Raw genomic sequence first — 27,736 nt, 5'->3', positions numbered from 1 at the left:
TATGTCACCTAGCAGCACTAGCTGTGAAGATAGATGGGGTGCAATCAATTCACATATGGTGTCCAGGGCACAGCTGGGGGCAGTGGGTGGTCTATAGCAAGCGGCAATGGTGAGAGACTTGTTTCTGGAATGGTGGATTTTTAAAAGTAGAAGCTCAAATTGTTTGGGTACAGACCTGGATAGGATGACAGAACTCTGCAGGCTATCTCTGCAGTAGATTGCAACACCGCCCCCTTTGGCAGTTCTATCTTGTCGGAAAATGTTATAGTTAGCGATGGAAGTTTCAGTGTTTTTGGTGGTCTTTCTAAGCCAGGCTTCAATCACGGCTAGGATCTCCGGGTTGGCAGAGTGTGCTAAAGCAGTGAATAAAACAAACTTAGGGAGGAGGCTTCTAATGTTAACATGCATGAAACCAAGGCTTTTACGGTTACAGAAGTCAACAAATGAGAGAAGCTGGGGAATAAGTGCGGAGCTAGGCACTGCAGGGCCTGGATTACCCTCTACATCACCAGAGGAAGAGAGGAGGAGTAGGATAAGGGTACGGCTAAAGGCTATAAGAACTGGTCATTTAGTTCGTTTGGAACAGAGAGTTAAAGGAGTAGGTTTCTGGGCTCGATAGAATAGATTCAAGGCATAATGTACAGACAAAGGTATGGTAGGATGTGAATACAGTGGAGGTAAACCTCGGCATTGAGTGATGATGAGAGAGATATTGTTTCTAGAAACATCATTTAAATCAGGTGATGTCACCGCGTGTGTGGGGAGTGGAACTAAAGGGTTGGCTAAGGCATATTGAGCAGGGCTAGAGGCTCTACAGTGAAATAAGACAATAATCATAATAATAATATAAGATGGCGAGGAAGAGAGAGACATACTAAGACTGGACAGTCTAGTGAGATGGAGATGAAGAGAGACATACTAAGACTGGACAGTCTAGAGAGATGGAGATGAAGAGAGAGACATACTAAGACTGGACAGTCTAGTGAGATGGAGATGAAGAGAGACATACTAAGACTGGACAGTCTAGTGAGATTGAGATGAAGAGAGAGACATACTAAGACTGGACTGTCTAGTGAGATGGAGAGGAAGAGAGAGACATACTAAGACTGGACAGTCTAGAGAGATGGAGATGAAGAGAGAGACATACTAAGACTGGACTGTCTAGTGAGATGGAGAAGAAGAGAGAGACATACTAAGACTGGACAGTCTAGAGAGATGGAGATGAAGAGAGAGACATACTAAGACTGGACAGTCTAGTGCGATGGAGATGAAGAGAGACATACTAAGACTGGACAGTCTAGTGAGATGGCGATGAAGAGAGAGACATACTAAGACTGGACAGTCTAGAGAGATGGAGAGTAAGAGAGAGACATATTAAGACTGGACAGTCTAGTGAGATGGAGATGAGGAGAGAGACATACTAAGACTGGACAGTCTAGAGAGATGGAGATGAAGAGAGAGACATACTAAGACTGGACAGTCTAGAGAGATGGAGAGGAAGAGAGAGACATACTAAGACTGGACTGTCTAGTGAGATGGAGAGGAAGATAGAGACATACTAAGACTGGACAGTCTAGTGAGATGGAGATGAAGAGAGAGACATACTAAGACTGGACAGTCTAGAGAGATGGAGAGGAAGAGAGAGACATACTAAGACTGGACTGTCTAGTGAGATGGAGAGGAAGATAGAGACATACTAAGACTGGACAGTCTAGTGAGATGGAGATGAAGAGAGAGACATACTAAGACTGGACTGTCTAGTGAGATGGAGATGAAGAGAGAGACATACTAAGACTGGACAGTCTAGTGAGATGGAGAGGAAGAGAGAGACATACTAAGACTGGACTGTCTAGAGAGATGGAGACGAAGAGACACGTTGGAGGGTATGAGCGTCAGAGAGGGATTGTGCAGTGAAAGCATTCTCCGGTCACTCACTCTCCACAGAGTTATTGCTCATGACATTTAATTGCGGGAGAAGCGCGCTACTTCATATATTATATCCTAGGGCATGTAATCAGGCTCAGACGAGAGGGAGGAACATTTGTTTGTATGTCATATCCTGCAGCATAGCATCAGTCCTCAAACAAAGGAAAGACCACACGCTAACCTGTACACTTAAATATGTGGCTTCCTCCTCTAACTCCTACAGTTTTTAAATGATCCTTGATTTTTTAAAATCAAAAGTAAGATGCAAATCAAAGAATCAAAATTGGCGCTACATGGGAATACTGTATATTTCCCATACAGTACAGTAGACTACATATGTTTCCCATACAGTACAGTAGACTACATATGTTTCCCATACAGTCCAGTAGACTATGTATGTTTCCCATACAGTACAGTAGACTACATATGTTTCCCATACAGTACAGTAGACTACGTATGTTTCCCATACAGTACAGTAGACTACATATGTTTCCCATACAGTACAGTAGACTACATATGTTTCCCATACAGTACAGTAGACTATGTATGTTTCCCAAACAGTACAGTAGACTACGTATGTTTCCCATACAGTACAGTAGACTACGTATGTTTCCCATACAGTACAGTAGACTACATATGTTTCCCATACAGTACAGTAGACTACATATGTTTCCCATACAGTACAGTAGACTATGTATGTTTCCCATACAGTACAGTAGACTACGTATGTTTCCCATACAGTACAGTAGACTACATATGTTTCCCATACAGTACAGTAGACTACGTATGTTTCCCATACAGTACAATAGACTACATATGTTTCCCATACAGTACAGTAGACTACATATGATATCAGCCTGATATCAGATGCCAATAGAGTACGATCTTCATACTATGTAATAACAATTGTCTTTCTTCTATAACTTCAGAAAAAAAAACAAGTCAATCTAATTAAACACAATTTCATAGGCTGACCCACATAGTCCAATGCACAAGCAGGAAGAAATGCTATGTTTCGAAAACGGTTTTACTGTGAAGGAACAGTCATATAGCCTCCAGTGTTAGCATATTCATGGCTCCTTTCTCAGGATGTACTCAAGCACAGGGTAGAGGATTAAGATCCCAACCCAGCTGCTGTACCTTCTGCAAAACGGTGCTACATTTCTAAACATTACATTAGTGGCCTTGTGAAAAGGCTGTTAAAAGCAGTTACAGTAACTGGCTGGTGTGCTGAGCCTGGCCTGGGGTGAAGAATGGGGCAGGAGATAGAGAGACATTCTCAGGCTGTGACTGGGAGGCACTGGGTGGCCGCTGGTGGCGGTACATTTGTGTCACACATAAATTTGACATGGTTGCTGCTTTTTTCCTTTAATCTCTGTTGTGCACGTGCGGGTGCTTTTGTGTGTATGAGTGTGTGTTCATATGTGCGTGGGTGCATACTTCAGTGTGTCTGTGTGTGGTAGTACTTAGCCAGGGTTTGAGTGAGCAGTGTGAGTCAGCTCCACCCACCCTGCAGAGTAGGTTTTCCATTATTAAACACCAACATCTGTAGTGACTTTTGGGCTTCTTAATCCTCCCTGATATAAGGCTGAATTCTGCTCATTCGGCATAGAGCTTCTTAGAGTGGCCTGACAAAATCCCCCGTTACTGTAAGTCACCAAATTCCTGCACGTTACTCTGACTCAGACTCCCCCTCTATTTCTTCTTTTTTTCCCAATTCAACCTTCTTTCCAATTAATTTCCTTTATCATTAAAAGTTAACTTTCCTTCTCTCCCACCTCCCACTTGCCATGCCCCCCGTTTTCATATGAATGTGCAACACACACCCCTCCTCACATGTCCATCTTCATCCAACACCATCTCCCTAGTGAGGATGTTTATTTTCTTTATCTTTTTTTTTTACCTGGCTCTCTTCATTTTGCAGTGCTGAATAATTTAAGATGTTGATTCCCAAATCATAAAACTTTAATGTAAAATGAATTCATAATTAATGCTGAATGATTTTTTCTCTGAAGGTATATTTTCCTTCTCAATCATTCGTGATGGGGGATGATGGCAGTGAACAGACAGGTCTGGTGTGGATCATCTCTTAGTCAAAAAGGTCCCATGTCCATCACATGCACTCTCACATCAAGGCTGCCTAACAGTGTGTCTGTCTGCTGTACAGCACATCTGCGAAGCAACCTGTAAAATAACCTATGTTCCCTCTAAACTGCTGCATGTGTGGGCGAGCAGTATGTCTGAGACTACCCCGCAGCTCCCCCTCGCCTCTCAGCCCACAGAGAGAAGCACGAGATTGAACTTCACTCAACTTTTTAGAGCCGTTGTCATCGACTGGTCGACTTCCAAGGCATTCCTAGTCGATCGCCAAACATTTATGTGAAAAAACAATGATAATGACTTGTGTTCCTATTGTTTTTTATTCATCTCCGGCTGTTGGCTGATCTGCAAGCCGGGTAGGCAAACTTTTGTCATTTTGAACAATTTCATGTGTCTGAAGGTACAGCCTCTGCCTTCCCAGCGGTCCAGAGAGCAAATCAAGTGCACTACGGCCTACGCTGGCCAATCGGATGGCTCAGATGACCGAGTCTGCAGTAACGTAGCAGGCATAAAAGAAAGCTACCGTAAAATTGATACTGTGAGATTTCTAAACGTTTAAAACCATGACTAGAGAGAGACCGACAACAAATACAGCAAAGATCTGCTGTTTTTATGACTGAGTTCATGTTTAAGTTCTTACTCAGCACTGTAAACAATTTGTATTCAACACTTTTATAAACCATAATTTGTGGGTTCTTTCTATTTCCACTCAGCGCTACAACAAGCAGTGCAGTAGTAATAAATGGGTAGAAAAGTGTATCTACAGGCTTGCGTTGTTGTTATTATTAGCAGCTTGGGTATTTTTTGATATCGAGGAATATTTCACTTTCTCTGTTCATAGGACTAACAACATGAATTTGTGCATGAGAAAGAAATAATGGGGTGCTGGAAGACAGTGTCAGAGGAGGAAAGGGAGAGAGGAGGGATGTTGAGAGGCGGACCCTCAGTCTGCTGCTCTCTCCCTCTGCTGAGACTGACCATCAGATGCTGGCACCATCAGCCCAGTAAAATATAAATAAAAAGCAAATTATTTAAACGTATGCTCACTCAGCTGTGCCTCACAAGTAATACAACAACTATTACCAATGTGATCATATAGCCTACCTCCAATTTTTGTAATTCAATTTAAAAAAATGGCCATGAACAACAATGCATTGGCAAGTCAATTCAAACAAAGCCAATACGCGGTGATAATGTATGGACCTATAGTTTACTGCACAAATGTCATTGCTACAGTACTGTTTATAATTGGTTAAGAGGTTTTAATGTTGCATAGGCTTACGTTTTTTAATTCTTATTAAAAAAAATCTGAGCTGTAGATCTCGGCTTGCATTTTGAGTCAGAAAGTGATCTTGACTCAGAAAAGGTTCGTGACCACTGTTCTAGAGTTTTCCCTGTTGACACTATCAACATTTACCTTTACTGTGGCAATTGAACGAATCAACACAATATTAGCCGCTTTTAATGCAACATACTGAAAGGAACTATGAAGCGATTTTGCTGTAGGCAGAACGCATCGAAGTGCGATTCTATTACACTTCCATACACAACTCAGCCCGTACTCTACACAGACTGGTGCGGCATAATCAGAGCTAAAGTAGGCTTATATATGCAAATAGACCATTGCCATATATGGATCTGTGTCATTTACTTTGAACTGGACTGTGTTTACAGCATGAGCGGTCTGAGTAGATGCACTTGTTTTGAGATCAAAACCGAGAGCTGCATGTAGCCACGTGTGCACATTTTGTTCATATCCTTTGCTAGTTAGTGAGGTATTAGCACAGTTATACATTGTAGAATAATAGTGAACACATCAAAACTATGAAATAACACATGTAATCATGTAGTAACCAAAAAAGTGTTAAACAAATCAAAATATATTTTATATTTAATATTCTTCAAAGTAGCCACCCTTTGCCTTGATGACAGCTTTGCACACTCTTGGCACTCTCTCAACCAGCTTCACCTGGAATGCTTTTCCAATAGTTTTGAAGGAGTTGCTACATATGTAATTTCATAGTTTTGATGTCTTCACTGTTATTCCACAATGAAGAAAATAGAAAAAATAAAGTAAAACCCTTGAATGAGTAGGTGTGTCCAAACTTTTGACTGGTAATGTAGATCATTTGTAGTCAGCAATAGGGGACTGATTGCTTCCTACAAGAGTACAAAATATGTACATTTCAAATCAAATCAAATGTTATTTGTCACATACGTGTTTAGCAGATGTTATTCTAGTCATCTTTGAAAGAAAGTCAGGTAAAGAGCTCTTTTTTGTCTTAAACGGGCAGTGTTGTATTTTGAGTCAGGCTTGAAAAAGCTAAGTAGCCAATAGGCAAAGGGTAGCATAATTTGTAGTAATGAGTGGTAATAGGTAATAAGTGGTTTCTTGCATCAAACAACACAAAAACATGTTCCGTCACCTCCTTGTCTGAAGGACAAGTGGATGAACAGGTTAATGTCAATCCCTGCATGTTTTTTTTTTTTAAGTCTCATGGAATGTATTCCTACATTGAACACCACACATTGGCTGCTACTGTAGGCTGAATGATAGAACAGCTCTTTCCATGTTAAAATGCTATGGGATGCATTTTATCCATTATGATCAAATAGCCACAGTAGCCTACTTGGCCACTGTTAAAACTGTAACTTAAACGTGTACAGCCTCAGTGTTCATAGTAAACACGCCCTGGAACCTCCACAGAATTTTCACAACGTTCAAGTTTGCGCTCAACAGACCTGAAATTTGCTCAGTGCCGAACATTTTTTGAGGGAACATTGAAAGTAAATAAGTAAAAAATACTTTGAAGATACTACTTAAGTATTTTGGGGGGATATCTGTACTTTATTATTTATATTTTTGACAATTTTTACTTTTACTCCACTACATTCTTAAGCAGGACTAAACACAAATGCTATGTTTGTAAATACACTGCTCAAAAAAATAAAGGGAACACTAAAATAACACATCCTAGATCTGAATGAATGAAATAATCTTATTAAATACTTTTTTCTTTACATAGTTGAATGTGCTGACAACAAAATCACACAAAAATAATCAATGGAAATCCAATTTATCAACCCATGGAGTTCTGGATTTGGAGTCACACTCAAAATTAAAGTGGAAAACCACACTACAGGCTGATCCAACTTTGATGTAATGTCCTTAAAACAAGTCAAAATGAGGCTCAGTAGTGTGTGTGGCCTCCACGTGCCTGTATGACCTCCCTACAACGCCTGGGCATGCTCCTGATGAGGTGGCGGATGGTCTCCTGAGGGATCTCCTCCCAGACCTGGACTAAAGCATCCGCCAACTCCTGGACAGTCTGTGGTGCAACGTGGCGTTGGTGGATGGAGCGAGACATGATGTCCCAGGTGTGCTCAATTGGATTCAGGTCTGGGGAACGGGTGGGCCAGTCCATAGCATCAATGCCTTCCTCTTGCAGGAACTGCTGACACACTTCAGCCACATGAGGTCTAGCATTGTCTTGCATTAGGAGGAACCCAGGGCCAACCGCACCAGCATATGGTCTCACAAGGGGTCTGAGGATCTCATCTCGGTGCCTAATGGCAGTCAGACTACCTCTGGCGAGCACATGGAGGGCTGTGCGGCCCCCCAAAGAAATGCCACCCCACACCATGACTGACCCACCACCAAACCAGTCATGCTGGAGGATGTTGCAGGCAGCAGAACGTTCTCCACAGTGTCTCCAGACTCTGTCACGTCTGTCACATGTGCTCAGTGTGAACCTGCTTTCATCTGTGAGGAGCACAGGGCACCAGTGGCGAATTTGCCAATCTTGGTGTTCTCTGGCAAATGCCAAACGTCCTGCACGGTGTTGGGCTGTAAGCACAACCCCCACCTGTGGATGTCGGGCCCTCATACCACCATCATGGAGTCTGTTTCTGACCGTTTGAGCAGACACATGCACATTTGTGGCCTGCTGGAGGTCATTTTGCAGGGCTCTGGCAGTGCTCCTCCTGCTCCTCCTTGCACAAAGGCGGAGGTAGCGGTCCTGCTGCTGGGTTGTTGCCCTCCTACGGCCTCCTCCACGTCTCCTGATGTACTGGCCTGTCTCCTGGTAGCGCCTCAATGCTCTGGACACTACGCTGACAGACAGAGCAAACCTTCTTGCCACAGCTCGCATTGATGTGCCATCCTGGATGAGCTGCACTACCTGAGCCACTTGTGTGGGTTGTAGACTCCATCTCATGCTACCACTAGAGTGAAAGCACCGCCAGCATTCAAAAGTGACCAAAACATCAGCCAGGAAGCATAGGAACTGAGAAGTGGTCTGTGGTCCCCACCTGCAGAACCACTCCTTTATTGGGGGTGTCTTGCTAATTGCCTATAATTTCCACCTGTTGTCTATTCCATTTGCACAACAGCATGTGAAATTTATTGTCAATCAGTGTTGCTTCCTAAGTGGACAGTTTGATTTCACAGAAGTGTGATTGACTTGGAGTTACATTGTGTTGTTTAAGTGTTCCCTTTATTTTTTTGAGCAGTGTAAATGAAAATTATACAGATTTGTGCTGTCTGGATTTCTTAATATAAGACATTTTAAATGATTTATAGAATTTACTTTTACTTTTGATACTTAAGTATATTTTAGCAATTACATTTACTTTTGATGTTTAAGTACTGTACATAAAAAAACAAATACATTTAGGCTTTTACTCAAGTGGTATTTTACTGGGTGACTCACTTTTACTTGAGTAATTTTCTACTAAGGTATCTTTACTTTTACTCAAGTATGACAATTGGGTACTTTTTCCACAACTGATGCAAATCACCTTTGGCCAATAGGTTCAATTCAAATATCCTCATGCATTATTTAACGTGAATGTACTGTATTCATTTTACAAAGCAGTGGCGTTCATGTGGAAAGCATTAGTGCGATATCATAGCTGTAGCAAATCAAATCAAATCAAATGTTATCTGTCACATACGCCGAATAAAACAGGTGTAGACCTTACCATGAAATGCTTACTTACAAGTCCTTAACCAACAATACAGTTCAAGAAATAGAGTTAAGAAAATATTTACTAAATAAACTAAAGTAAAATGTAATTAAAAGTAACATAAAAAAGTAATATAGTGAGCCTATGTACAGGGGGTACTGATACCGAGTTAATGTGTGGGGGTACAGGTTAGTCGAGGTCATTTGTACATGTAGGTAAGGGTAAAATGACAATGCATAGATAATAAACATCGAGTAGCAGTAGTGTAAAAACAAAGGGGGGGGGGGAGGGTCAATATAAATAGTCTAGGTGGCCATTTGATGAATTATTCACCAGTCTTATGGCTTGGGGGTAGAAGCTGTTAATTAAGGAGTCTTTAGGAACTAGACTTGGCGCTCTGGTACCGCTTGCCGTTCGGTAGCAGAGAGAACAGTCTATGACTTGGGTGACTAGAGTCTGACAATTTTTTGGGCCTTCCCCTGACACCGCCTAGTATGTAGGTCCCGGATGGCAGGAAGCTTGGCCCCAGTGATGCACTGGGTCGTACACACTACCCTCTGTAGCGCCTTACGGTCAGATGCCAAACAGTTGCCATACCAGGCGGTGATGCAACTGGTCAGGATGCTCTCAATGGTGCAGCTGTAGAACTTTTAGAGGATCTGGGGACCAATGACAAATCTTTTCCCACTTCCTGACGGTGAAAAGGTGTTGCAGTGCCCTCTTCACGACTGTCTTGGTGTGTTTGGAACATGATAGTTTGTTGGTGATGTGGACACCAAGCAACTTTAAACACTTGACCCGCTCCATTAGAGCCCTGTCAATGTGAATGGGGGTGTGTTCGGCTCTCCTTTTACTGGAGTCCACGATCAGCTCCTTTGTCTTGCTCATGAGGGAGAGGTTGTTTTCAGTCAATCAACAGCATTCTCACATAGGCGTTCCTTTTGTCCAGGTGGTAAAGGGCAGTGTGGAGTGCGATTGAGATTGCTTCATCTGTAGATCTGTTGGGGCAGTATGCGAATTGGAGTGGGTCTAGGGTTTCCAGGATGATGGTGTTGATGTGAGCCATGACCAGCCTTTCAAAGCACTTCATGGCTACCGATGTGAGTGCTACAGGGCGGTAGTCATTTACACTGTGAGGAAGGGAGGTAAAACCGTATCATTGGGACGTATGATCCTTTTATCCCAAATTGGGTAGAGAAGCCCTCTCAGCCCTCTGAGCATTGCTCTGGATCTCTTCTCTCTTCTGTTTTATTTAGGTTATGAAACATATCAGTCAGCCTCACAGGTCTGCAGAAGACTCGCCTTCAAACCACAGTATACCACACCACCGTATACCACACCACAGTATACCACACCACAGTATACCAAACCACCGTATACCACACCACAGTATACCACACCACCGTATACCACACCACAGTATACCACACCACCATATACCACAACACCGTATACCACACCAACATATACCACACCACAGTATACCACACCACAGTATACCACACCACAGTATACCACACCACCGTATACCACACCACCGTATACCACACCACCGTATACCACACTACAGTATACCACACCACAGTATACCGCACCACCGTATACCGCACCACCGTATACCACACCACAGTATACCACACCAACGTATACCACACCACAGTATACCACACCACCGTATACCACACCACCGGATACCACACCACCGTATACCACACCACAGTATACCACACCACCGTATTCCACACCACAGTATACCACACCACAGTATACCACACCACAGTATACCACACCACAGTATACCACACCAACATATACCACACAACAGTATACCACACCACCGTATACCACACCACAGTATACCACACCACCGTAAACCACACCACCGTAAACCACACCATCGTATACCACACCACAGTATACCGCACCACCGTATACCGCACCACTGTATATCACACCACCGTATAGCACACCACAGTATACCACACCAACGTATACCACACCACAGTATACCACATCCCAGTATACCACACCACCGTATACAACACCACAGTATGCCACACCACAGTATACCACACCACAGTAAACCACATCACAGTATACCACATCACAGTATACCACATCACCATATACCACACCACCGTATACCACACCACAGTATACCACACCACAGTATACCATACCAACGTATACCACACCACAGTATACCACACCACTGTAAACCACACCATCGTATAGCACACCACAGTATACCACACCACAGTATACCACACCACCGTATATCACACCACCGTATACCACACCACAGTATACCACACCACCGTATAGCACACCACAGTATACCACACCGCAGTATACTGTACCACACGACAGCATATCACAACACAGTATACCACACCACAGTACACCACACCACAGTATACCACATCACAGTATACCACACCATCGTATAGCACACCACAGTATACCACATCACAGTATACCACACCACAGTATACTGTACCACACGACAGCATATCACACCATAGTATACCACACCACAGTATACCACACCACAGTATACCACATCACAGTATACCACATCACAGTATACTGTACCACACGACAGCATATCACACCATAGTATACCACATCACAGTATACCACATCACAGTATACCACACCACAGTATACCACACCACAGTATTATGTACCACACGACAGCATATCACACCATACTATACCACACCACAGTATACCACACCACAGTATACTGTACCACACGACAGCATATCACACCATAGTACACCACACCACAGTATACCACACCACAGTATACCACATCACAGTATACCACATCACAGTATACCACACCACACAGACCGCCCATAGAGAGCTCTGCTCCGCTCAGCAAGGCAGCAACAGCTCATTTACACATTGTTTTAGAGATGAATGGGGCCCATTACGCATGGATAATACGAGTCAGAAAAATGAAGTACACTCTGAATCACGCTGGCATGGTGTGAGAAAACTTTATGGAAACATATTGGCCTCGTCGGTCAGAGAGTCAGGCGTGTTTTGTTAAACAGCTGCTCTTATTTCACATAAAGTCCAGTTCACCTGGTAGTTTATGCCTCTCTACTACTGCAGCCATGGTATATCTCTACCCCTCTTTTCCCTTGAGGAGAGCAGAACAAAAGCACCACAATATTAAAGTCTAGCTCAGACATGGCAGAGACGAGGAAACGTGTGGACACCCTCTCCCCCTCAGTCAATGTGGGTCAGCACTTAAGGCACCACCGTGAGTATGGTACAGATTAGGGTATGTAGAACACATACTAAGTGCCAGGATTGGTGAAGGGAGTAGAGGGGGTTGGGATGTGAGAGGAGGTTCATTGTGATATCTCCATATTTATCTCTTTAGAAGCTTACAGCTAAAACTTACAGCATTTACTTATAGTAGTCCCATTCAAATGAGAAAATGGAGATAAGCAGTAAAGCTTTACCTGCTCTTCATCTTCCTATATAGGTTCTGCTCTATACCAGCCTTCTACTTAACAGGTAAAGAGTGGAGAGACAGAGAAGATGTTCTGATATCAAACCTATGCTACTGTATGTGTTCATGAAAAGACAAGGACTGTGATGGAGAGCGGAGAGAGTGAGGAGAGAGTGAGGACAGAGATTCCATTTCATAATGTACAGTCTTAAATTAGAGGAAAAAGATATTCACTGTCATTTTAAGAACTGAAGCTCTGGCTGAATGGATTCCTAGTTTAGCAGCAGTCCTCTATTTGTTCAGTAAGCTCTAATAAGCATCCAGTCACTCTATTCTTTTGTCAGTTATTGTCTGACATAGCAGGCTATTGTTGGGCATAACATTGACCAATCAGAGCACTTAGTTTGAACCCTGCAACACAATATCATCCTGATTTCTCTCACTCTCCCTCCATTATGTGTTCAGAAATAGTCTCTTGGATGGACAATCTCTCTCTCTTTACCAGAGGCCTGTTAATTCAAACACGGGAACATAATTACAGTGTACCTCGGTGGATCTCCCTGGTGGACTGGGTAATTGTGTTTAACTTGGCTGCTGCTGATTCAGATCAACCCTGATTGTCTCCCTCCCTTCCAGGCTTTATCTCTGGCCTCACTTGCCTGGAAGAATATGGACTACAGTTCACGGGTTATGCCTCCTCCATTCTAGAGGGGATCGGATGCCAAAAGCTGTTGCATATTATGTATTTAGGTGAATCCACATTAGCGTTCTGGCTGTGTGTTGTGAGCAGAGTTGGATGTAGTGTTGCACACAGACATGCGTATGCATGCACGCATTCAGACACACAGAGTTGTGCACAATACATCCTTCTTCACACTGTATTGTGCTACATTCATGGTCATGTGTTTATGCTTGCAGCATTTTTATGATCCAGTGCATACGTGAGTGGAAAATAGTTGGGTAAGGGGGAACAATATGTCACAGACAGCCAATCCATGACTCACCTTGAGTAGCAACCTGGTCTCAGAGCATTTTGTATTATTCTGTAAATCAGAGATACTCCATTTAGTATGATATCTTACGTTTCATATGGTTACATAAGACAAGTGGTTACTTGAAGCAAAAACTAAGGTAGGGTGGTTGGGTTGGTGTATAGCGCAAACGTCTACCAACCCAAAGCTACTTTGTAACTACTTCCCCTTCCCCCTAACCTTAACCCTTGTAACTAACCCTTCCCCTAACACTAACCTTAAACATTAACCTAACTCCTAAACATAACCCTAACCTTAACCCTAACCCTCAATCCGTACCCCTATCCTAGCTAATGTTAGCCAGCTAGCTAAAGTTAGTCACCTAGCTAGAATCCGTAACATATTGTAAATGTTGAAAATTTGTAACATATAAAACAAATTTTAATTTGTAACAAATCATATGAAATGTGTGATGGCCAACCACAAATGAATACATACCATAAGAAACGTCACATATCATACTAAATAGAGTATCTCGGATTTACGTACAGAATAATTTGGAATGCTCTGCTTTCAAATAAATTGGTTAATTAGGCGTCCACAGTCCAGCTAGTAGAGAGAGTTCACCAGTAATCTGAACCCTGTCTTGAATAGCAGCAACTTCCTCTTAATTATCACTACCATTGTACAATACTCAATACAAACAGGAGACTCCATAAAACAGAGCAGAGGGAGCTGGCTGCCTGGCAGGCTCTCTGCTGAGCTCAGGGGTCATCTCCCTGTATGCTCCATGAAATATTCATCTTCAAACACGATGACCTATTTAACATTACACCTTTGCCAGTGGGCAGCCTCTAGCAGTAGAGGCTGCTGAGGGGAGAACGGCTCATAATAATGGCCGAAATGGAGTGAATGGAATGTCACCAAACACATGGAAACCTTGTGTTTGATGTATTTGATACCATTCAACCTATTCCTCTCCAGCTACTACCACCTCCCCAATATAGGTGCCACTAAACTCCTGTGGCCTGTAGTCTCCGAAATTCCCCCCTGATGATGACAGGCTGATATGAGCTCACAACACACTGCTTAGCATTTCAAGCTGGAGACCACTGGACAACGGCATGGGAGTGGATGAGCAGATGCCATTCTATTCACATCATCATGAATATGGATATACATGTATATACTGTATGTTGACAGGTAGTCTAATGACACACAAGGAGAAAAAGCTAGTGCATGAGAAACTGAAAATGATTCTCAAACATATTGACAAGAGCAAGACACAGTAGTCAGTAGAACACTACTCCAATTACTGGATGGTCAAACAAGGGTCATGTGCTACCACACTTCTAGTGACTTTGTCTTAGACAACAACATGCCACCACTCTGATGTCATAGCCAAATATGACAATGATGTGACTAATTATGATTGTATAACTGTAATCCAAATACATTTTTATAGCAAAACGCCATTTCATTTTCGTTCGAAGCCCAGTTTGGAAACAAAAAGATGCATACATAAACCCTGAAGCATTAAATGTGTTTGGCAGGAACGACTGGATTTTGTTTCCACAGCGAATCGTTTTTATGTTTTTAGCCAAACGAGCCACAAAAAAGACTGACACTTTTGACACTTTTTATGCTTCAGTAGCCAGTCATACCCTCAAGACCCATTGCCTAATCCATAAAACAGGACTGTATATGTTGGCCATGGAGTCTGCTCACTGTTTTAACGGAAGATATTAAAGGAAAAACACACACAGTAAGTCATGCTGTCTCTCCTGCTTTACCCTCACATTCTTCCTGCATTGGCATGTCGAAGTAGGAATGCCAGACAATTTAGGCTTCAAAAGAAAAGAGAAAAACAGAAAAGCTTATGCCTACAAATTCGGAATTAGCCTAATTCTTTTGTATCTCCACTGAATGTTTTCCAAGGAAAACTCATTTTCTTAGCGTGCCTAAGAAGCTAATTTCACTTGGAAAATGGTTCAACGCGGTACTTTTGAATGAGCCGATTACGATACAGTGTTTGTTCCATCCTCACATCATGAAGAATGCTCTTTGTTTTGGATTTGGTAATACACTGGCACAGGCTCTAAGACTGGGAGTGCTATGTCCAAATGTTTTGTGAATGATTTAGCATAATGTGCAGAGCAATTCTGGGGTGCTGTAATGTGGCCAAATAAAAACATCCTTATCATATCAGTGAAGGTGAAGTTGTCTATACCATATCATCACATCAGTGGCTCCTACGTGAGTCATCTTCTCGAGCAAGAAATATAGATTGTGTCAAGGAAAAACTTAGTGAGAAATCTCTTTCTCTCTCTCTCTCTCTTTCATAAAGGACTTTCGTAATTCATATCTCAAAATTCATAACATACCAAATGCCTCTGTTGCAAAAAAACAAAAACATTTTTGAGCATAGCCCTATTTATTTATGCAACAACACACTCACTGATCATCATAAATTATAAGAAAGCTAATTACAGTGTCTCCTAAACACATGATTGACATCAGGAAATGAAGTTGGGTTATCAGCTGATCATTGATGTTGATGATTGATGTAAATCTGCTAGTTAACTAGCTCGTTTTATTTTACTGATTGTGATTTATCTTCAATGCTCTTATCAGATAGTAGAATATTCCCAATCGTCTAACTCATGATATATGGCTGTCTGGCTAGTGTCTTGTGTGGATATTTTAGTATATGGTGGTTAGCTATAGTCTAAACTACCTGTGTTGCTGCTGCAATGACACACATGTGCAACCCCCGACTGAAGAAGGGGTGGACTGGTCCTCTCTATGTCTTTCTGCCTCTCTAAGCCAGCCAGACCGAATATCGATAATGATGTAGGCTAAATCAAGCGTTATCAAATGTTATGCTGCTGTGGCAGTACTGTTAATATTTAAACTAGGTAGCTAGCTACACACACTCGACTGGTGACCGCAGCTCTCAAGCTGCTGGATGATGTTTGGATACCGGTGGAGTGCATTCTCCATACAGGGCAGATTTGAAACAGGCACAACTGGGTGTGCATGAGCCCTGTACAGGGCAGATCAACAGGCACAACCAACGGACAGGGTGACGAACTTGAATATGTCAGGTAGACTTGCGGGCAGTAGCGGGCAGTGGGTCCCGAACAACACAATAATTATACCCCCCCAAAGAATGTGGGGAAATTCTACCACCACCCAAAATGGCACCTTGGAGACTGGAAGGGCAAAGGGGCATGTACTCTGCACAGGTAGAGCCCTATCTTAGTGCCTGAGCCTGCTTTATTTTCACAGCTGGTTAGCAGAGCATGGCATGCTGGGACAGATACTACTGGGGCCATCTTCGAAAGAGGTCCGGGTCTTATTGACATTCCTTGCATAAATTGTAGAGAGAGAACCAGTCCCAGCCATTACATATTCAGAGATAGGGGCCTGTGCACACAGCAGATCTGAGTATGATGAAGCAGACAATAAACTGGGAGATGCAACATGATAAGGTTGTGGCTGAGGAGGCGAGTCGCAGACAAATGTGGCCTGACAACGTGTAGCGGGGCTGTGAGAGTTAGTCCCTCATTTAGAGGTCCTCCATTAGGATGGTCAAGGTTACCCTGACGACAGCCAGATTACAACCCCGCATGGAATAAATAGACACCTTCATCTTCATGTTTTACCCTCAACATGCTTTAACCTGCTCACCCGACCTCTGCTGGGCTCAAAGCAGATGCTGAAGTACAGTAAGTTATGGAACCTACTTCTCTTGGATTGGCCATTCAAGCCACATCTGGTTGGGTAAGATATCAGGTTGTTGGCTAATCATAGAAATAGTGACAGATGTGCACAATGAGTTTGAGTGGAATGGGTGACACAGAGGAAAACAGATACCAGCCAGAGATGATTCACTCTGCTCTAGACCATGGACAACGCCAGGTGTGCAGAACTACAACCTTCAACAGAACAAGCCTCTGATGGCACAGGCACAGCCTCACATCATATTCTAGTCCTTTACAGTGATTTATGCAAGATGAGTAGCACATGTCATACCATGTGTCATCCCCTTTTTCAGCAGTTGGGCAGAAAAATGGGCCACCAATACAGGAAATACATGCACACACAAACAGTTCTGTTTTGATGTCATGTCATAATTATCTCCTGCCACTGTCACATCAGTGTGAATAGTAAAAGCCATCAGCCATGCTGCCTCCGCAGTTTGACTAAAATTACACAAAGAGCATGTCACTGAGCAGCTAGCCAACCACTGGGGCTATTTGTTTAGTGAGGTCAGTGAGGACATGATGGACGTGGAGGCATGGATCGCGGGCAGTAATGTCGAACATACACACCCGGCAGTCCCTAACTGTCACTTCTACTGATCTGAGACCTGTCCATCCTCATTAGGCCTACACACAGACTGGGCAGAGGGGGCTAATTAACAACCACAGCTGAGCGATGACCGTGTTGGTGAGGAGGAGTGGGAGTTGGAGAAGGAGGGGTGGACGAGCAGGAAGTGATGACAAACTGTCTCAGACTGTCTCCACCAGTATCTCCCTGAGAAATACTTGTGTGTGTGATGTTGCTGTACCGAATGTTATAGCTATATGCATATTTTGGGGTGGTCCAGGAATGAAAATGCTGTCGACCACCTAGCTAGCTAGCATTACCGTCTAGAAACTAAACATACTATAATGTCAAGAATTTGCATATCTAGCTTTAGCTAGCAAATGCTAGTTGAAATTAAGGCATTGGGCATCTTGTGGGGGTTTATGCAGTGTAGCTACATGATGCTATCGTTAGATTCCTTAAGTAGCCTTGTTAGCTAGCTTGAACATTAGTTAGCAGCTAACATAGCTAGCAGGCTAAATACACAACCCAACACTTACCTAAATTTACCAGTCCATGAGACCGGTAGCCATTTTGGCGTCACTCTTCCACCTTTCAATTTTTTCCCCAATGTTTCTGAATGGGTCATGAGCAGTCTTTTTCTCGCTTTTTCTTCTCTTTTGCGGTTGAGTTGATTCAGATCCAAGAACAGAGAATGATCCTTGTTGGTTTTATGTGCTCTATTTGTTTCTGACGGCTGTAACATTAGGATTACCAGGAGTTGGAGGGATAAGGGAGGATGGGGTTGAGGAGATGAGAGAAAGGTATGCATGTCTGGCTAACTAGTCAATCCCATCATGTTACTATGATAACTGGACTCTACTAGCCATGAGACCCTCCCGAGGGAAGGGCCAGGTCATCACACCAGGGTCAGATTGGCTCTTAACTCATAACAATGACTCCTATCACGATGGCCATAAAGGAGCACAGCGAAGATGGAGCTTGGCATAGTGTTACTACATTATGCTCATCATACTCTAGCACAGAGCAAGGAACTGCACCAGAGCATCTCCACATCCAGCCGGTCAACAAGGTGAACACTAAATGAGATGTTCTACTATTTCATCTCCAATGTTGGCAGGAGTTCTATAAATGTACTGTATTAATAGAATTACTCAGAAAGAATACCGCTGTTTATGATTTTAAAACATCAGAAAAGATCAGGGGAGATTCTGTTTGGCTCTCATCTACTGTTGGCAAGCATGTTTGTAATGCTGCCCTGCAGGCCAGACTCTAACAGAGTGGTAGAGAAAGATATGGACGGAGATACAGTACAGTTTGATTCCACCGCCTTGATACCACATCCTGCTCAGGTATATGGACTACAAATTTCATGCTACACAATGCAAATGATTATTCACTGACCAAATATTTTTCCCATAATATATAATAACAACAATTTATCTTTGCATTACTCAAATGTAATGAGTGATGTGTAACAGGATAGTCCTGATTGTTTCATTCTCTGGAAAATCCTTCCCAGGTCTTAACTGCTTTTATGTCAGATCAAAATATCAGTGTTTTAGAGACTGCACAGAGAACCATATCAAAAAGAAACACTTAACTATACATTATTCACTAGCTTTGCATTATGTGCATACTTAGGACTCGAAATCGCTTGCAACACAAGTTTCATGCAAAAGTCTCCTATTGACTTGGATGATTTATACAAACCTCTTCATGATTCAGACCATCGGATTTCATATCTATGTTGTTACAGTCATCATCATCTAGTGTTATTGTTCCCACATCCTAACTCTTCCTTTCTCACCTCGCCCCCCTCTCTCTTCCTCTCTCCCTCTCCCTCCATGTAGGCCCCCCTCAGTAAATGAGGCAAGGGGAGGCAAGGGGAGCAGAAGGGGGATTTGCTGTTAGCAGAGGCCAGGCTTCCGCCGGTGTCCCTTGCAGAAACACCACATGAATTTCACTTCATCTTATGTCAAGTTAAGGCACTAAAACGTGACAACATGTAAAAGCAACACGTGATAATATGAAAGTACACATGTGAAAACATGATTTAGTGAAATAAATGTGACAACATGGGGTTGCAAAATTTCCTTTTTTACATGTGAAAATTCAATTTCGATTTTCACATGTGAGGTGAAAACATGTTTTTCTCCTCTCTTGTGAACAGGTGTTAACATGTGAACTCTACATTTAGTACATGTGGACATATGGTTTCACATGTGAACAGGGTTGGGGAGTAACGGATTACAAAAAACGGTAACTGTAATCGGTTACGTTACCAGCAAAACTATTGTAATGAGATTACCGAAGCTTTTGAAAAACAAAATGATTACTTCAAAGATTACTTTTAAATTCAGAAAGGATGTTTACAAATGTTTTGTTGTTGTTGACACTTCTCTGTTTTCTCAATGACATTCAAATCAGCATTGAAAAAGGTTCAAGTTTAAGTTTGTTACACCTGAGCGAGTCTGACCACAAGTCAGAGACCACTATGATGACACACCAAATGTGTTTGATGGATCGTGGGAAAAGAGCAGGAATAGGCTTTTGTAGGCTACAGTCCAAACTATGTCTTCCAATGGTGCGACTGCTGTCAGCATTCAAAGATTATCCAACTTGAATAAATGCTTGGAGGTAAGGATGACAGCAGTGGTGTAGTCTACGGCGATACGGATATAACTTATTATTGATATCTACATAGCGCATTGATGTGAATCACACTGCTGCTCTCTCATTTAGCTATTTGCGCCTTACGGATTGTGGTTGTTGTGATGGCTGGTCATAAATCTAAATGTGTATTTGAACCCAATAATGGTTGAATTCAAGAAGTTTAAGCTGCCTATCAATCATTGTTTTTGAAACCAGTGGACAACCAGTGAAAAATGTGCTCTTGCAACAGCTGCATAGTGCGAATCACAGCCTATGGAATAAACCCGGGGCTTTTATTGCTCAATCTAATTCATGCTGATAAAAAAACATCCATAGGCCTAATGGATACATGCTCAAACTCACACACTTTTGATAGACTTAAAGGGGCGATTGCTACATCAATTTTTTTCACAGTCAAAGTTCAAAAATGGATGAAACAAACTCATGAACTAACTTCATGAGGCATGTATACATTATATTCTTCAAGAATCAATGGTGCATTTATTTATTTTTTACTTTATTTAACTAGGCAAGTCAGTTAAGAACAAGTTCTTATTTTCAATGACAGCTTTGGAACAGTGGGTTAACTGCCTTGTTCAGGGGCAGAAAGACAGATTTTTACATTGTCAGCTCGGGGATTCAATCTTGCAACCTTCCGGTTGCTAGTCTAATGCTCTAACTACTAGGCTGCCTGCCGCCCTTCATCAAATCGTATCCACAAAACACCAGTCTTAACGTCAACAGTGAAGGGGCGACTCCCGGATGCTTGCCTTCTAGGCAGAGTTGCAAAGAAAAAGCCATATCTCAGACTGGCCAATAAAAAGAACACAGACACTGGGCAGAGGAACTCTGCCTAGAAGGCCAGCATCCCGGAGTCACCTCTTCACTGTTGACGTTGAGACTGGTGTTTTGCGGGTACTATTTAATGAAGCTGCCAGTTGAGGACTTGTGAGGCATCTGTTTCTCAAACTAGACACTCTAATGTAATTTGTCCTCTTCCTCAGTTGGGCCTCCCACTCCTCTTTCTATTCTGTTTAGAGCCAGTTTGCTCTGTTCTATGAAGGGAGTAGTACACCGCGTTGTACGAGATCTTCAGTTTCTTGGCAATTTCTCGCATGGAATAGCCTTCATTTCTCAGAACAAGAATAGACTGATGAATTTCAGAAGAAAGTCTTTGTTTCTGGCCCTTTTTAGCCTGTAATCGAACCCACAAATGCTGATGCTCCAGATACTCAACTAGTCTAAAGAAGGCCAGTTTTATTGCTTCTTTAATCAGTACAACAGTTTTCAGCTGTGCTAACATAATTGCAAAAGGGTTTTCTAATGATCAATTAGCCTTTAAAATTATAAACTTGGATTAGCTAACACAACGTGTCATTGGAACACAGGAGTGATGGTTGCTGATAATGGGCCTCTGTAGGCCTATGTAGATATTTCATAAAAAATCTGCCATTTCCAGCTACAACAGTCATTTACAACATTAATGTCTACACGGTATTTCTGATTAATTTGATGTTATTTTAATGGACCAAAAATTTGCTTTTCTTTCAAAAACAAGTACATTTCTAAGTGACCCTAAACTTTTGAACGGTAGTGTATGTTTCCATTGATTCTTGAAGAATATAACTTATAAATGCCTCATGAGGTTAGTTCAACTGTCACAATCCATGACAACCCAAAATGTAAGCTTGTTTCACTCCAATGTTTGTAAACATTGTAAATATAAACACACACTGTATAGCCTCATAACATGGTTAAAACAATCATTTGTATATCTTGGATGGTCGGTCCTTGCATCCATAGCTCTGTCTATTAATCTGAGAGTGGTTACATTTCTCCAGGCCCATCCCTCAGCTTTTTACCAAAACAGAGGTGGGGCGTCCGTTTCGTTATTGTTTCATCTGTGGATTTGCCCTTTAAACAGCTGTATATTATCAAGATATCAAAGTGTCACCAACTAAAAGGGTAACAATAGGCCTATAGCAAATGCAGCATATGGCATTCATTTTTCACATGTAAATAGCACTTTTTAGTGGTGCTCAAAGCATGCCATTCCATGAGCGCAGCATTTATTCAACTCGAATCAATGAGCCCAATCAGTCCATGACAACAGAGTAGGGCTGGCTAATAAATCCTTAGTTTTGGGCTCATGCTCAGGTAAAATAATTTGGCTAATCTATACTTCCATATTTCCAAGTCCTATTCTTGAAGATCAAGGGGTATAACATTTATTGGAATGACTGGAATGCTGATACAGTTTGGCTTTTAATGAGGCGGCAGGTAGCCTAGTGGTTAGAGTGTTGGACTTGTAACCGAAAGGTTGCAAGATCGAATCCCTGAGCTGATATGGTAAAAATATGTTGTTCTGTCCCTGATACAAGGTAGTTAACTCACTGTTCCTAGGATGTCATTGAAAATAAGAATTTGTTCTTAACTGACTTGCCTAGTTAAGTAAAGATATAATTGAATTGTATTATTCTATGTAGTAGAAAGCCATGGTTTAGAAGAAGCCTACATAACAAACCCATAAATAAAATGGAACATCCATCTATGTAAACTTTAACATTGATTTATCCTGCAATACATCTCGTTCATTTGGTAACAGACATTTTTGTCTTCTTCTAATGTCTCTTTAGGGGAAAGTAATCTAAAAGTAATGGAATGTAATCAGATTATGTTAGAGTTTGGGTAATCCAAAAGTGATTACTGATTACAATTTTGGACAGGAACTAGTAACTGTAACGGATTACATTTAGAACGTAACCTACCCAACTCTTTTGTTTTCACATGCGGAAATTTCAGCTCAACATGTGAAAACAGTGATAATGTGATATCACATGTGCTTTGTTTTTGCAAGGGAATGAAATGGTATGTTTTTTTTTAAAGAGTAAGTGGTACGCTGTTCAGCTAAAATAATGTACAAATCTTTAATCAATGACAATATGATTACATTTGACATGATCACTTAGTACTGACTTTTCAATATGACCCCACCTGGGATTTGAACTGGATTTGTGGTACACTGATCTTGCTGCTTTGCCACAAAGTCTGTAGCATGATAATATAATAGTTTTCTCGAGTGTATTTTTAAGTCCAAAGTGTAAGAATAGAGGTGAAATGAGTCATTGACACACACGTGGCGTAGCAGGAAGATCAGAATGCCGGGAACCAAGAAGTTGTGTGTTCAAATCCTAGGTGAGGAAATGTTGAATAATAATTACTGTGTAAATAAACAAACAACATGTAATCATCTATGTCAAATATGTAAGTTGAAAAAAACAGTGTATGTTAATTACAAGCACTTGTATTTTTATCCTAACGACTCATTTCTGTTTGCAGGGCATCACCTGTCAAATCTCATCTGAAAAATATTCACATATGAACATTTGAAAGGATTTGTGATCGCGTGAAAATCCACATGTGAAATATCGTCAAGTGTTCCAAAAACACATGGTTTCACATGTGAAATTACAAGTATGTACCCCTCAAGACACTAGCCAAATCCTGTGTAACACCTAGTAATTACACTGTAGTTATGCAGATTTTACATGTACTCTGTGACGTACTTCTGTGTTTATCCTCCCACTTGAGGATGACACCAGTATGGTAGACCCCAGTCAGTGAGGTTGAGCTATATCTGATCTGTTTTTGTGAACTCAACCAAGTCAACCCAGATTATATACTTCTGGGGGTCAACTGCTAGCAACAACATTGAGTGGGATTTTTGAAGTGTGCATTCACGGGTTGGTAATTAGAGCCTATGTAATCTCGGGACGCCCAGCACATCTGTCAACAAGAGATTACAACCTTGTGATAGTTATTACTGAATCGGATTCAGCTGAGAAGAAACAACATGTTAAATTGGTGAATTTAGTGGAAACTTTCCCATTTTTGTAACAAGCATGGTAACAAGCGTTCATTGTTACACCTCAGTAATTACCACCAATAACTGTACATGCTGTTTTACAGCGTAACTATTAGTTGTTACAATTAACTACAATGCGTGTTACAGTGTAATTACACATGTAATAACACTGTAACAAGGACCCCTTAAAATGAAGTGTTACAGCAGGCAGGGAGGGCAGAGGAGCCACAGTAACAACCTCCTTTACATCCCCTCCATTCTCCCCTGGTTCTGCCCCGTTTACTCTGTTCCTCCACCTCCACCCACACTGCCATGAGGGCTGAGGTAAAGAGCAGTCCTCTCTCTCTCTATAGCAGCGGGTGGAAGATAGGGAGAACATCAGAGCAGTCCTCTCTCTCTCTATAGCAGCGGGTGGAAGATAGGGAGAACATCAGAGCTGTCATTCTCAGCGAGCTGAGCTGTCTATTGAAGGCTGCATAGATTGGTACAATACATGTAGCTAGAAGACAGTGAAGTGCACAGCTCTCAGAGAAGGTTCCAACCTCAGGAACACTTTGCTCAACTAGCCCGGGTTCTCCTGGCAGTTGGAGTGTATGTGTTTTCAGTGTATTTCCATGTGCTCACGGCAATCATAATAATCTATATGGAGACATCTAAAAATATTTACCTGTGTGCTACACAGTAGTTTGCAGAAACGCTTTGTAAGTCACCCTGGATAACAATGTCATCTAAATACACATTAATCTCCTACCAGAAGAGGGATGAGTGCAGGGGTGAGGGGGGGACATGAAGAAGAGAGGGAGGAAAGAGAGGAAACGGACAGAAAATTTGGTTAAGGGGATCAGAGTGAGTTCCACCACTGGTCCTTTGAAGGCGGGCACTGCACTGTGCTGCCAGGCAAATGAGGGGGTGGGGGCTAGTGCCAATGGGGAGATAAGAGAGGAGCAATAATCCAACAAACAGGATTAGGTAGTGAGGTGGAGGAGAGGTGCTGGGTAGGATGGGTCACTACCACCCCTGCTCAGCCATTGGGCACAGTTGTAGGGAGGCAGTCCAAGCCATATCAGCAGCACCACACAGGGAGATAGGGGTGGCCCTGGGGAAGGTGACACCAGACCAGGCAGAGCCCCGGGGGTTAGCTGGGAGATGTGTGGCCTCTCATTAATGCATCTGTTCTGCATGGTCCCTATCATGACATGGCACAGGCACATGGGTGTTACACACTGAGTTCTCTCTGCCAGGCCAGACCTCTGTACTCCAGCATCATGGGAGCTACGGCCACACACAGGGACTGAAAGAGATGGAGTCCACCCACCTCACCTCAGAGAAGATCATGCAAAATCACTGCACTATGCAACATCTGCTATGGAATCAAAATGGCTCAAGTATAGACTTTGAAATCATTCAAGGACACACAGGCATAGCAATTATTGAACTTGGTACAAAGCAGTGGTCCAAAACTATGATCAGAACCATGGACACCAGGGCTTTCCCACACACCCCTCCAAATGTTCTTACTAACCTCTTTAAAACAGTTCAATAAACAGAAACTAGTGTCAGAGAGATATGAAAGAAAACATAGCCCATCGGCTCATATTCATGCCAGTGGTGTGATACAGAACAAGAATCTTAATTCCATATATTCTAATCAGAGGGAGATGGAAAAAGGATCCACTGCTCCCAATTGACTGACTTTATCACCATCACCACAAACTCACAGCAGATCGCCAATCCTCAAAACATCACAGCCTAGAACAGAAGCATGATCTCTTACACAGAAGTCAACAGATCCAGAGTCCGTCTGGACTTCTGTGTGACTTACCTCCCTTGTTCCTGTGTCTGCCTGGCGCCCTGCCCTGCAGGCTGACCTCTGGTCCTCCCAGGAGCAGGAAGAGAATCAGAGCCAGTTCACAAGCAGACACACATCCACATCCACACCTGGTCCTGGGTGACATCTCAGGGCTCAGTCTGGCACCTGGGTCTCCTCACACACACACTCTGGGTAGGTTCCACTGTGGGACACTACTGTCTCCACCCAGCAGTCTCACCAATCACAGGGAGGGCAGCATGGGAGATGTGTGTGGGACGGTCCCACTCTGTCTGCTACACCCTCAGTTCCATCCACATCAGTTCCAGTTCCCAGGTGCCTCTGCAGACACATTCATGGTATCCTCAAGTTGATGTTGATAAAGGGTGTTTTCCTTTGTTCTTAGTTGGCAGTTGGCTGTTTCTCTTGGGTCTGTCCACCATGCGATGGAGAGACTGTGTCTCCTTGCAGACAGAGCTGTTGTATCCACAATCACATCACCAGAGCGCTGTAGAAGCGTTGTGAAGTCCCTTTCCAGAGGATCCTCTTAGACAGCACTGCACAGGACAGCTTGAGGACAGAGCTGGCTGAGCAGAGTCACACAGCGTGGAGCTCCCCTCACTTGCTCTGTTTCACACAATACTCTCTCTCTCTCTCTCTCTCTCTCTCTATTTCTCTCTTTCTCTCTGAAGGCTGAAACAGCTGCAGGTAAAGCTGGTGCTGATTATAGTGGTAGTGATGGTGCTGATGGAGACAGTGGTGTTGATGGTGTTGATGGTGGTGAAAGCCTGCTCTTTCACCACAATGTGTTCACTCAGAGACGTCCATGCAGGAGAGGAAAACACACCAGTCCAGAGGTATGAGCGCAGGGGATGGAGAGTGAGAGAATGAGAGAGAGTGTGTGAGTGTGAGAGAGGCACGAGTACAGTGTAACAGTGAAGCGAGCAGTGGAAAGAGAGTGAAAGAGAGATAAATGAAGCCAATGGTTGAGACGTGTGGAGGAATGTCAGGTTTGCGCGTGGAGAGAGGAGAGCGGAGAGGAGAGAGGAGAGAAGTAACGTAGACGGCTCTAATCCTCACACACAGGCAGGCAGGCAGCTCTGGAAGCAGCAGTCGATAGAAAAACACTTTCCGAGGAGAGAGATGACAGCTTCACCACGCGGCTATGTCAGCTCAGCGTCATAGATCAGTGTGGAGAGAGTGAGAGAGAGAGAGCAGGGGATGTGGAGAGAGGGAGCTGACTTCAGAGAGTCGGGGGGAAGTAGAGGGATATGGAGGCAAGGAAAAGAGAGGAGAGGGAAGGGGGTGGAGAGGGGTGATGTACGTTCCTAGCTATCTCTGGGGTGTGCAAGGTTTTTCACCACAGTTACTGGAGTTGAGCGAGTGAAATTAATGTTTATCAAAAGAAACCCAATCGCCCTCTTACACTCTTTACATACAATTACTATCTTCCTCTTTCTCGCCCTTACACCTGTAAGGGTGTAAGGGCACATGCCAATTGCATGCTTCTGCAAAACTTGAGACATCTGTGGCATTGTATTGTGTGACAAAACCACACAATTTAGTGGCCTTATATTGCCCCCAGCACAAGGTGAACCTGTGTAATGATCATGCTGTTTAATCAGCTTCTTGATATG

At 42.7% G+C, this 27,736-nt stretch overlaps 1 protein-coding gene across 4 annotated transcripts in view; it reads right to left on the bottom strand.

Moving 5' to 3' along the window:
- LOC106603263 (roundabout homolog 2) overlaps nt 1–27,227 on the bottom strand; it is a 171,947-nt gene extending 144,720 nt beyond the window's left edge. For all 4 annotated transcript variants that reach the window (XM_014196665.2, XM_014196667.2, XM_014196666.2 and 1 more), the window contains exon 1: nt 26,115–27,227. In XM_014196665.2, coding sequence (XP_014052140.1) covers nt 26,115–26,247 — 133 coding nt within the window. In that variant the 5' untranslated portion in view covers nt 26,248–27,227. The remainder of the gene's footprint in view (nt 1–26,114) is intronic.
- Between the last annotated feature and the right edge of the window lie 509 nt (nt 27,228–27,736).

This window comes from Salmo salar, chromosome ssa04, assembly GCF_905237065.1.
Source record: "Salmo salar chromosome ssa04, Ssal_v3.1, whole genome shotgun sequence".
Classification (NCBI taxonomy): Eukaryota; Metazoa; Chordata; class Actinopteri; order Salmoniformes; family Salmonidae; genus Salmo; species Salmo salar.
This window is presented reverse-complemented; position numbering and strand designations above follow the sequence as displayed.